The sequence below is a fragment of the Labrus bergylta genome, chromosome 2 (genome assembly GCF_963930695.1).
Source record: "Labrus bergylta chromosome 2, fLabBer1.1, whole genome shotgun sequence".
Taxonomy (NCBI): Eukaryota; Metazoa; Chordata; class Actinopteri; order Labriformes; family Labridae; genus Labrus; species Labrus bergylta.
The window spans coordinates 36,029,104-36,042,220 of NC_089196.1; the positions used below are offsets into that span (position 1 = coordinate 36,029,104).

Sequence of the window (13,117 nt, forward strand, 5' to 3'; positions counted from 1 at the left end):
TAACGTGGAGAAGAAAGAGAGATGGACACAAACTGCTGCAGCCTCAAAGTCCAGATTATAAAGACTGAGTTCATATTCATGTTGACCACCGGGGGTGGTGGGGGGGGGGGGGGGGGAATATCCTGCTGCAGTGATTCCTCTCCTCCTTTTCCCCTTCTCCTCTCTCTGGTATGAAGAGGAGAACACCTCAAAGCACTCCATCAGTTTCTCCTCTTCTTACGCAGCTGAGGAGAGCCGCGCGTTCCCTCACCTCCCCGCCATGTTTACTTCCTGTTTGGTGCTGCTGAGATGGCTCCTATTGGTTGTTGACAACTGTCTTGTCTTTGGACAGTTTTCATGAGAAAAGACTAACGAGCTGCGATAATATAAATCATGTTTGATTCTTTGGTAACACCAAGAGGAGAAACAGACCACCTTGAAACATCTCAGGGGGCGCCGGGGGGTCTGGTGAGTGGCACGCGCCCCCGTGTTTCCCAGACCCGGTTTCAGGTTCTGATCTGTCGCTCCTTTCCCGCGTTTCATTCCCAACTTGCTCTCTCTCTCTCTTCCTGATTTCTGACTCTGCTGTACTGTCTCTAAAATAAACATAGAATAAAAGCCCCAAAAATAAAACGTTAAAAAACTAACAGCTGATTGAGTTTGATGACCACCTCACACTCTAAAAAAAACTCTCCTGATTTTATTCCCAATTTAGAAATGTGTCTTTCTAACTTTCTGACTTTGAAGTTTCTTAAAATATCAAATGTTTCCTGTTAATATATCTCCATCTTATATCTCTTTTTAACATCTCTCCTTCCTTTGATCATTTTTAGTTCTCCTCATTCGTCCGTTTCTTTTTTTTATCACTGATCAAAAAACAGGAAACAAATGCTTATTTTACACTTTAGCTCTTCTGGTGCCTCAGCTCTGGTCCTTTCAGTCCTCGTTGATGTGGTTTTAATTTGAACAGTATAGATGTCCTTTAAAATGTGAAGGATGATTCTCCCCCTCTCGTCTGATCGTCTGAGTGATTCATATTTAGTCTCCTGTGATAAGATGACTGTTCGGCCTCTGGGCTCCTTCAACCAATCACTCAAATGATTCAGTAAAAAAAAGAAAAAAAAAGAAATACTGTGTGCAGCGTTGGATCATATCGAGCCAGAAAACAAATCCAACATTAGATTATTACTGAGACTAAAACACGTCTGAAACTCGTCCCACAGTCCAGGTCATCTTATCAAACGGGTCTGACACTAATGGATCCAATAAAGACGTGTGTCTCAGATTTCAGGAAATGTCAGTGCAGCATCCTCTCATTGGCCGAGGGGGTCAAAACAAACAACAGAGAGCACCAGGTCATAAAGTCAGTTCAGCCGCACTTGGTCGCTGTTATTGCAAATCGGTAAGATGGAAATCTTTGTGTTTTAATCAGCGAGGTCAACGGCTGGTCAACCAATCAGAAGACATCAAGATGCCCTGCGTCAGATTGTGAAGTATTTGATCCTTATTGAAGAAGCTAATCACCATATAATAAGATAACCAAATGAGGGGGCGTGGCCAGAGGGGTGTCATGGGCCCCCTAGAACCCTAGAATTTTTGGCAACCCGCAGTTGCCAAAAATCCTTGGCTTTGATTGGCTGTTTGCCTTGCCAGAGGCGGGACTTAATTTTGACATCAACTATTCAGGCTGTGCTGCAGCAGGAAGCTCATCGTTTCAGTGTGCAGATGTTTTTTTGTGTGCAGTAAATACTCGTGACTTTGGACTAACATATTTTCTTGAGTTCTTGGAGACAGGAGGGGTACATAAACGCTCAGACCACCCCTGCACAAGTCTGGGCCACCTCAGTCCAAAAAGTCTGGACACGCCCCTGAACCAAACATGTAGTAGTGACAAAGATAAATAAAAAAAACATAATGATGGAGCACTGGTAGCCTGGTGGTTAGTGTGAACCCCCCATGAACAAAGGCTAAAGACCTGAAGTGACCGCCCAGGTTTAAATCCAACCTGTCTCTCTCTCTCTCTTTCTCTCTCTCTTCTGACTCTATAGGGTCCTGTCTCTACAATAAAGGCATAAAAAGCCCCTCCCAAAACAACAAAAAACCATAATGATGTTGTGTTTGCTTTCTTCATAAACTTTCATCATTGATCCAGTAAAAAGGTTTTTTATATCTCTGATGTTCAAACGTTGTTAGTAACAGCTGAATCTCAGCTCAAATCAAAGCGAGGTAACAGCCTGGTCTTTAGAGAAACATGTGAAACAACAACCTCCTCTTCACGCTGCATGTTCTGCAGCTGTCACATACCGTGTTAGGATTTCAAACTGAAGGTGAAGCCGTCGTAACACTCGCTTCATTTGTGACACGATGCACTTTTGTTCCCGTCGAGGCTTCTGTTCCATTAGTGACAGATAAAAACTTGATTTGTGTTTATTAAGTCCAAGCTAACACCGAGGTTAGAGGCTAGATGTAAAGCTACGATATGTAGGAGTTTGGTTTGGTGTGATTTGGCACCCCCTGAAGGTCTCTCAGTGCAACTGCACCTCGGTAAAAAAACCCATAGAGCCTGTTAACTCCTCCCCCTCACAGACGATGTGCATCAACGTTGTGAGAAGCCAAAGAACCACTCTGCGCTTTCAGTAGAAAACACTTCAATTTAAGAACACCACAGTGCTCCTCAATGTCACTTCTCCCTCATCGACCAATCAGAATCAAGAAGGGGCGGGACTTCTGATATCAGATTTGAAAGTTTTGGCTCAGTTTTTCAGCCCCAGAGATTTCTTTTTGTTTTGCTGCGTCATGTGAGTTGCAGTTTTTCTCCTGTAATACTCATTAAAGCCAATAGAGGTCACTAGAGGTCACTATCTAACTATGGTTAAAGATGGTCACAACAACCACCTATAAAGTAGTGTTTAAATAAGTAAAGTCTGACCTCTATACTTCATGTTCTCCTCACCTTGCATCCTTGGGTATTCGAGCCTTCTCGAAGGAGAACTTGGGCAGGCTGCTGGAGTCGTACGTCCTGGACGTGGGCTCGGCCGACACCCCGGCTTTGGCCCCTTTCCTTCTGTTGAGTGTTTCTTTGATGCGGACGCTGAGGTTGGGGCTGTTCTTCCCGCAGGTTTTCACTGAAGGCGGTCTGGACACGAGTGCCGCCGCTCCACTCTGGTTCTTCATGACGTCCTGCAGCTTGTTGAGCTGGATACATTTATTCTGCAGCTCCTCGCTCAGCTCGGCCAGCGCTTGCGTCTGATTGGCCAGCTGCTCCTGCAGACCTTTGATCTGCTGCTCTTTGCCACACAGCTCCTCTTCCCTCCGCTTCCCCTCGCGCTCCAGCTCGTCCACCCGGGCCCTCAGGGAGTCCACAGACGGGTGTTTGAACCCGCAGCCGTGTCCGTCTGTGTGTTTGTAACGCTTTGATTTCATCGATCCGTTCCCCATCCTGTCATCGGAAGAGAACAGATTCAAGTCAACATGAAATATCATCAATGAGGAGACAGGTTGATATCACCTGTTTTAAAAAGATACTAAGTCAATGATATAGAGACAGTATCAGATTTTCAGTCATCCTTTTAAAGCTCCACAGAAGGAAAAGGAGGTGGAATATCTTAAACAGGTCTAAATCTTCTTTCAGGGATCGACTGAAGACGCAGTCAACATTGAAATGTCATTGTACTCATTTTAGACAGTGTGCAGGAGTTTGCCTGAAATCTTTTGGTAGAAATGACCCAATGTTGGGTTCATATTTCTATTATTGTTGCCGTGGTATCGATATGGTTTTGCTCTTACTTTTATCTTTCCAAAGTTTAACATTCTGGTATCACTACAACCTCAATAACAGTTCTTTCACACCTGCAGAAAACTCCTGAGAAACTCCTGATATTTCCGCTCTGAGCGTCATGTGTGAACACAAACAGAACATGAATAGGGAGCCAATGAAGAGAGGCCAACACCGGGGTGTTCATATCTGCAGGCTCCGGTCAGAACACGAGCTGCAGAATTCTGAACCATCTGCAGACTTCGCAGACTTTTCTTTGGCCGACCCGACAGAAGGACATTACAATAATCCAGCCTAGATGACACAAAGGCATGGATGAGGACCTCAGTATCCTTAAACAACAAGATTGATCTGATCTTGGAGATGTTTCTCAGGTGGCACAAAACAACTCTGGTCACCTCCTTTATGTGTAATTCAAACGATAGTGTCTGATCGCAAAGCACACCAAGATTCTTAACTCGGTTTCTGCGATTGATTACACAATCATCGAGAGACAAAGTTATAGGATCAAAAAGATGACCCAGTTTCACTGGTCCAATAAACAGAATTTCTGTCTTGGCAGAATTAAGCAACAAGACATTTTTTGATAACCAGCTCTTAACAGCTGCAAGACAGGTCTCAAGTTTAGCTGTATCGTACTTACTTCCTACACCTAATGGCATGTACAGCTGCAAATTGTCAGCATAACAATGAAAAGCGATCTCAAAAGAACGCAATATCTGACCCAGTGGGGATAGGTAAAGTGAGAACAGCAATGGACCCAGTACAGACCCCTGTGGAACCCTGTGCCTAACAGCACAGGGCTCAGAGAGTATGTTGTCGTATAAAACACATGGAGGTCTTTCTGACAGGTAAGATCTTAACCACTCCAGAACTTGTCCTGAGATGCCTATCCAGTAGAATACAATCGAAAGCAGCGCTAAGATCCAATAACAATAAAACACTGGTTGAGTCTGAATCTAAAGATAGTAGCAAATCATTCACCACTTTAGTAAGTCCTGTTTCTGTCGAATGATTTACCAACCCATTCGACATGGGGTTGGGGGGGGGGGTTAGGTTTCACTGGAAAGTGCTGACGCTGTGAGAAGAGAAAACCGGAGAAAGACAGAAAGAGAGGAGAGCGTATGTAATGGTCAATGAGTGACTCCTCTCCATTTATTATTTAGAAGGCAGGAAGTATTACATTACATCGACAGTCACTCCCTCTGTGTCGGGAGGGGGGGGGGGGGGGGGGGGGGGGGGGGGGGGTGATCAGGGGGCTCAGAATAAAAAGATCTAATCAAAAACAAGAGGACAAACCAGCAGCTGACGGAGCAAGAGGAGACAATAAAACACAATAAACATTAAAGTTTCCAACATACAAGAGGAGAGAGTTCATATCTATAAAGATTTAAAAACAATATTTAAAGCATGTTTGTCCACATAGACTGTAAATAATAACAATAATAAGGTTTGTCCTCATAGTAAGAGCTACATGAGAACAAATGTCAGAGAACAATCGTGTGTTTGTCGTGTGGAACTGATGCCCACACACTCACTCACTCACTCACTCACACACACACACACACACACACACACACACACACACACAGCAGACTTCATTCATCACATTCCTGCTCTCTCACAGATCACACTGTTCTCACACTTTATTCTGAAAATCAAGCCCTGATTATAGAGTCACAAAGCACCGACATGAGCACCGATTATTCTTCATGTGTCAGCTGAAACTCCTTCCCTCTCTCACTCTCTGATGACAGACGGTCAGGGAGCACATTCACAGACTTGAAGCTCTGCAGGACTTCTTCCGGTTTCATCAACGATTCTAAAAAAACCAACTCGGTTAAGTTTTCTAGTCAAAGCCTCTCCGGTCAGAATCGTGCACCTGCACCTCCCTCTCCTCCCTCTCCTCCCTCTCCCCCCTTTCCTCCTCCCCGTCATCATCCCCAGTTTGTGGTGAATGAATCCGTGCAGTGTTCAGGTGTGTCCTCGGTTCTTACCTGCTCAGGTTTCAGCCTTCACTCGAGCTCCGACGACGATATAAGAGAAACAGATAACGTGTTGGTACATTCGGGTATCTGTACACAGAGAGTTCCTCTACATCACTGCTCCATCCTCTCCTCCCCTCTGTCTCTCTCTCTGTCTCTTTCTCTCTCTCTCTCTCTCTCTCTCTCTCTCTCTCTCTCTCTCCTCATCGGCTGTGCGCGCTCCCGCGGGCGCGCCAAACGGTTTGATAGGAGGGTCAAGTGTGTTTTTATTTTTTCTTGTTTCTTCGTGTATAAAGGAGAAAACAATGATTTGACTTCGTGTTCCTTTGCTCTACTGATCCAGAAACACTTTGGAATTCATTTGTTACCTATGAAGAAGTATTAGGGACACATTAAGAGACATTTATATTTAGATGTCATGATTAAAGTCAATTATTATTAAAAAAAAATAAAGTAAATCTACGAGATTAAAGTCGTAAATTTAAGAGAACAAAGTCGTAAATTTAAGAGAATAAAGTCGTAAATTTAAGAGATTAAAGTCGTAAATGTACCTGTACGAAAATGAGCAACATGGAGCATCTTGAGAAGTTATACTTTAGTAAAGGTTTCACAAATTATGAAATACTTCCTCGTGTCGTCTGAGTTTTAACTCTCTGGGTAACGAGCTGCTTTAAGGTTTTTAAATATCCCAAGATTTTTGCGCAGGATACTCTTCTGATACAACCTTTAACAATGAAAATTTAAACAATAGCCACATTCAATCCATTTACAAATGTAATCTTGTAAATATACGACTTTAATTTTTTCGTAATTTTTTTATTAATTTAGAAAGACGTTTTTCTTTGGAGAGTCCACTGCAGCGATAAGAATGAGTGACAGACAAACAAGAAAATACAAAATAACACTCCATAAGCTTTGAGTATGATCAGGGGTGGAGCTAAAAAAAAAAGATATCCGGTGCTTAGCTTGAACCTGGGAGGGTCCGGGGTCTCTGCTCCCCCTGAATAAATGCACAGATTAATATTTATTTGACATGTGATATCGTATTTATTGTCTGGGAGTCTTTGGTGCTTGAACCCTTTAGGGAGATCACTGGATGATCCAAGATGTCCGCCCTGATCAGCAGCAAGATCTATCCCGCCGCGTGGAGTCCAGACACCGAAGGTGGAGGTGTCGCTCTAAACCGGAAAGTCAGGGTTTGATCCCCATGCTCCTTCCTCTTGGACGGACACTTAACCCCAAGTTAGTCCCACTGCTTCATTGGTGTGTGAATGTGTATGAATGGATGAGTTAATACTGATGGACTCTTTACTCAGCAGCCTCTACCATCAGTGTGTGAATGTGTGTGAATGGATGAGTTAATACCGATGGACTCTACTCAGCGGCCTCTACCATCAGCGTGTGAATGTGTGTGAATGGATGAGTTAATACTGACGGACTCTTTACACAGCGGCCTCTACCATCAGTGTGTGAATGTGTGTGAACGGATGAGTTAATACTGACGGACTCTTTACTCAGCGGCCTCTACCATCAGCGTGTGAATAGATGAGTTAATACTGATGGACTCTTTACTCAGCGGCCTCTACCATCAGTGTGTGAATGTGTGTGAATGGATGAGTTAATACTGATGGACTCTACTCAGCGGCCTCTACCATCAGTGTGTGGATGTGTATGAATGGATGAGTTAATACTGACGGACTCTTTACTCAGCGGCCTCTACCATCAGCGTGTGAATGTGTGTGAACGGATGAGTTAATACTGACGGACTCTTTACTCAGCGGCCTCTACCATCAGCGTGTGAATGTGTGTGAACGGATGAGTTAATACTGATGGACTCTTTACTCAGCGGCCTCTACCATCAGTGTGTGAATGTGTGTGAACGGATGAGTTAATACCGATGGACTCTACTCAGCGGCCTCTACCATCAGCGTGTGAATGTGTGTGAACGGATGAGTTAATACTGACGGACTCTTTACTCAGCGGCCTCTACCATCAGTGTGTGAATGTGTGTGAACGGATGAGTTAATACCGATGGACTCTACTCAGCGGCCTCTACCATCAGCGTGTGAATGTGTGTGAACGGATGAGTTAATACTGACGGACTCTTTACTCAGCGGCCTCTACCATCAGTGTGTGAATGTGTGTGAACGGATGAGTTAATACTGATGGACTCTACTCAGCGGCCTCTACCATCAGTGTGTGAATGTGTATGAATGGATGAGTTAATACTGACAGACTCTTTACTCAGCGGCCTCTACCATCAGTGTGTGAATGTGTGTGAATGGATGAGTTAATACCGATGGACTCTACACAGCGGCCTCTACCATCAGTGTGTGAATGTGTGTGAATGGATGAGTTAATACTGACGGACTCTTTACACAGCGGCCTCTACCATCAGTGTGTGAATGTGTGTGAATGGTTGAGTTAATACCGATGGACTCTTTACTCAGCGGCCTCTACCATCAGTGTGTGAATGTGTGTGAACGGATGAGTTAATACCGATGGACTCTTTACTCAGCGGCCTCTACCATCAGTGTGTGAATGTGTGTGAACGGATGAGTTAATACTGATGGACTCTTTACTCAGCGGCCTCTACCATCAGTGTGTGAATGTGTGTGAACGGATGAGTTAATACTGATGGACTCTTTACACAGCGGCCTCTACCATCAGTGTGTGAATGTGTGTGAACGGATGAGTTAATACTGACGGACTCTTTACTCAGCGGCCTCTACCATCAGTGTGTGAATGTGTGTGAACGGATGAGTTAATACTGACGGACTCTTTACTCAGCGGCCTCTACCATCACCGTGTGAATGGATGAGTTAATACTGATGGACTCTTTACTCAGCGGCCTCTACCATCAGTGTGTGAATGTGTGTGAACGGATGAGTTAATACTGATGGACTCTTTACACAGCGGCCTCTACCATCAGCGTGTGAATGTGTGTGAATGGTTGAGTTAATACCGATGGACTCTTTACTCAGCGGCCTCTACCATCAGTGTGTGAATGTGTGTGAACGGATGAGTTAATACTGATGGACTCTTTACTCAGCGGCCTCTACCATCAGTGTGTGAATGTGTGTGAACGGATGAGTTAATACTGATGGACTCTACTCAGCGGCCTCTACCATCAGTGTGTGAATGTGTGTGAACGGATGAGTTAATACTGATGGACTCTTTACACAGCGGCCTCTACCATCAGCGTGTGAATGTGTGTGAATGGATGAGTTAATACTGACGGACTCTTTACACAGCGGCCTCTACCATCAGCGTGTGAATATGTGTGAATGGATGAGTTAATACTGACGGACTCTTTACACAGCGGCCTCTACCATCAGTGTGTGAATGTGTGTGAACGGATGAGTTAATACTGATGGACTCTTTACACAGCGGCCTCTACCATCAGCGTGTGAATGTGTGTGAATGGATGCGTTAATACTGACGGACTCTTTACTCAGCGGCCTCTACCATCACTGTGTGAATGTGTGTGAATGGATGAGTTAATACTGATGGACTCTTTACACAGCGGCCTCTACCATCAGCGTGTGAATGTGTATGAATGGATGAGTTAATACTGACGGACTTTACTCAGCGGCCTCTACCATCACTGTGTGAATGTGTGTGAATGGATGAGTTAATACTGACGGACTTTACTCAGCGGCCTCTACCATCACTGTGTGAATGTGTGTGAATGGATGAGTTAATACTGACGGACTTTACTCAGCGGCCTCTACCATCAGTGTGTGAATGTGTATGAATGGATGAGTTAATACTGACGGACTCTTTACACAGCGGCCTCTACCATCACTGTGTGAATGTGTGTGAATGGATGAGTTAATACTGACGGACTTTACTCAGCGGCCTCTACCATCAGTGTATGAATGGATGAGTTAATACTGACGGACTCTTTACACAGCGGCCTCTACCATCACTGTGTGAATGTGTGTGAATGGATGAGTTAATACTGATGGACTCTTTACACAGCGGCCTCTACCATCAGTGTGTGAATATTTCCGAGGAGCACATGAATGCAGCATTAGCCAAATTGAAGGCTAGCTACAGCTTAGCTTGACAAACGGCCTGATATCCTTTCAGATTTGAACCCTCCGATGTCTTTTGAGAAGCTAATGAATCAGGAAGACATGAAGTCTGTCAGATTCCCAACGTTTATAAGACTTGTTACCTTGAACGCAGCATGAGAGGATATCACTACGTTTACGTTTGAGCGTCCCTCTCTGAGATTGACATCAGAGAAAAATGGCCGCTATGTGACTACAGTAATCAGGGTCATTGCTCAGAGTTGAACCCTTCAGACAGAAGAGAGCGTAAAGCAGTTCAACATGTAAAGCTCACTTTGTCTTTAGTTACATTTTGGACATTTTTGGATGAGCTGCAGTTCAGACCGAGAGCTGCAGACTTTCACATCCAGAGATGATTCATCGGTTTTCCCACTCTGTGTGTGTGTGTGTGTGTGTGTGTGTGTGTGTGTGTGTGTGTGTGTGTGTGTGTGTGTGTATATTTCATTGACGGGCGCAGAACAAAGATGGCAGGTGTCCAAAGCTGCAGGCAACACTCAGACCAAAACCAGATCAGAATCCAGGTCACTGGCCGGGACGTGAGAGCGTCACAGAGAGCGGCAGACACGTAAACACCGACCAGCACTGAAGGCTTTTAACGGACTCTGTTACACAGACTTTAACACATGCTCAGAGTTAAGAATCGACTGTTTTAGCTGCTCTGTGGTTCAGTTTTTAACCCTCCACCTCAAAGTCAGAGAGTCTGCAGGCTCTGTGTTTACACGCTGTTCAGCTGACATATTAAAGGTCCACTTAGTGAGATGATAAAGGTATCTTACTATCTGATCATTAAGGAAACATGCTATGTTGAAGTGCTGGCTTCTCTGACAACAATGCAGCAGCCAGTATGTCCTCCTTCTAACTTTAGATTCTGCTCCTGAATGCTCTGGATTTGTTTGGACCAGAGAAGGTAGGCGCTTTTAAGACCCCCCCCACACGGCCGTTTTGGATGCCCCTCGGTTTGTCAGATATGAGAGCAGTTATCAGGTCAACAGGTGTTACAGCGATGGAAGCGGTCAAGAGAAGTGGTTCAGATAGAAGTGATTGTACCCGACCTAAAAAGCCTCTGCATGTTTCTAATAAGCTCCACGAGCAGAAACGTGCTCAAACTAGGATCAATATTGGAGATGCTTTTGAAAAATGGAGAGAGGATAGAACACAGAAAGGTTTACAGACCCATGCAGAGCTGGATAAACACTGAAGCTTCAGAGTCCACCACATGGTGACCTGAGTGAGCATCCACTCTAGAGAGGAGGGGGGGGAGACAGCTCTCTATAATGTTTAGAATTTAGACTGCAGTACCCATTTTAAACACTAGGGGTCAGAGTTACATACTGCTGCATTGGGATTGAAGTAGTTGCACAACTTTTTCTTTAGTAGTTTTTTGTACTTAACTTCTAAGTCGTGCCTTTAAAAATGATGTTTGTTCATTTGTTTTTGGCGACAAACCTCGGCAGCCAGAAGAAAATATGTTCTTACATTTATGGATTCACAGATTTGCTAACTGTATGATTATACTCGTCTTTTGTGCTTTTAAGAGAGAGAGAGAGAGAGAGAAAGAGAGAGGGGGGAGTGACGTGCGGGCAGGGAATCAGAGGTCGGACTTAAACCCGGGTTGCCCTCTTGGAGGACTACAGCCTCACCTCAGTGCATACGGCGTGCTTGCTAACCACTTGGCTACCCCTGGTGCTTTGATATTTCTGCATTTTTATTTACATTTTTTTTAATGGTTTTTTTTAACAGATATGTGATTTATATTTAAACATGCTTTATTCACTTTATTTATAAATCAACTTTCAGACGAATTCAGCTGCAGTTTAAAGTTTCACAGGAGAGCGTATAGGTGACTTTAGAGACTAATGCACATCTATAAAAATTCAATAAAACCAAACAAAAATAAAGGATGATAAAAATAATAAGACAAAAGAAATAAAAGACCCTGCAACAAAATTATATATTAAAATTAGTAAAATACAATACTTTTTTTTTTAAGATTTCTCCCTCAATTCATTACGATATTTAATTTAATCTGTGTATCTTGTTGTGTTGGGCCTTTGGATGCATTTCCTGTACTTGGTCACTAGATGGCGCCAAATATCTATTTTTATTTTCAGCTTTCATGCAAACGATTCACCCCCAACTTCAGCAGCAAATCAGATCCCTGTACCTCCTGTCATCCGTGACTTTTCATTTTCTTTATGTCATCCATCAAATTACGGTGACGGAAACTTGACTCTTATAGATGTGTAAATACTTTTTGATCGTTTTCTGATGTATGAGGACAGAACTTAGAACCTTCTTTGAGAATGCATGGGAACGAGAGTGACAAACATCAACAGAAGAAGGAATCTGGGCTCAGATTCTAAAAAAAATGGTTCATTCCTCCTCAATGTGTACACGGCGTTCTTCTGCAGACCTTTCTAAATCTAAATCCAAATGAGATAGAATAAATCCACAACTCAACTCTACATGTGACAGATGTTAGACTGTGGATGCAACACTCATCCACATGTTTTTGTTGTGTCCTAACTCAGAGGGTTCTGGAAAGCTCTCTCCACAGTACCAACTGTTAGACCTGATCTGGACCCTCTTAAGTCTCTGTTTGGACTGGTCCCCCCGAGGGGAGGCACTGCAGCTACCAATCAGGGGTCAAGAAGTTTTAGCTTTTACCGGGGGTGTTATGCAAGCCAAAATTCTGGCGGGGGCTAAGTTAAAGTGGGGTTCACTAGCAAGGAGCACGCTACAACCTCATGTATTTGAGATATTTAATGATAGACCATGCCACCCCTCTTGATGCACGTCCCGTATGAACTCTCTCTCTCTGTTCACATCATGTTACTGCATATCTGTAAATCTTCACGTACTATGTAAGTTACAAACCACAGATTTTCTGATAGGTTCCTTGGAATCATTGGCGGGGATGGCCTGCTGCTAAGACCCCCCCCCCCCACTCCCCCCCGTTTGTCCATTTCCTTCTTCCTGTTTCTTCCTCATCACATTTTTCACCAGATCGCTTTTCATCATGAGTCTGATTTTGCCGCTCTGACTTTGCTAAAAGTTGCTCATGATGGATTAACATTTGGAACGTAACAAAGCTCATTAGTAAAGCGTCTCCAGATAATATTTGTTGTAAATTGGCGCTGTACAGATTAAGACTGATTGGTTTATCTGTATCTAATTGGACGATTGGACACCAGTGTCGTGTGAAGTTTGTTGGAAAGCTTGAAGAAGCAAGTCGGGGAAACTTTGACGCTTTGATCCCAAAAGGCAAAAAGAAGAAAAATCCACAACAAAAGTCCAGA

The 13,117-nt window shown here is 43.8% G+C and overlaps 1 protein-coding gene across 1 annotated transcript in view; it reads right to left on the reverse strand.

The window, feature by feature from the left end:
* prkg2 (protein kinase cGMP-dependent 2) overlaps positions 1-5,928 on the reverse strand; it is a 24,769-nt gene extending 18,841 nt beyond the window's left edge. Inside the window, exons 1-2 of the mRNA XM_065962538.1 lie at positions 5,752-5,928; positions 2,933-3,418 (exon numbers count right to left, since the gene is read on the reverse strand). Of these exons, the coding sequence (XP_065818610.1) occupies positions 2,933-3,417 (485 nt within the window). The 5' untranslated portion in view covers position 3,418; positions 5,752-5,928. The remainder of the gene's footprint in view (positions 1-2,932; positions 3,419-5,751) is intronic.
* Between the last annotated feature and the right edge of the window lie 7,189 nt (positions 5,929-13,117).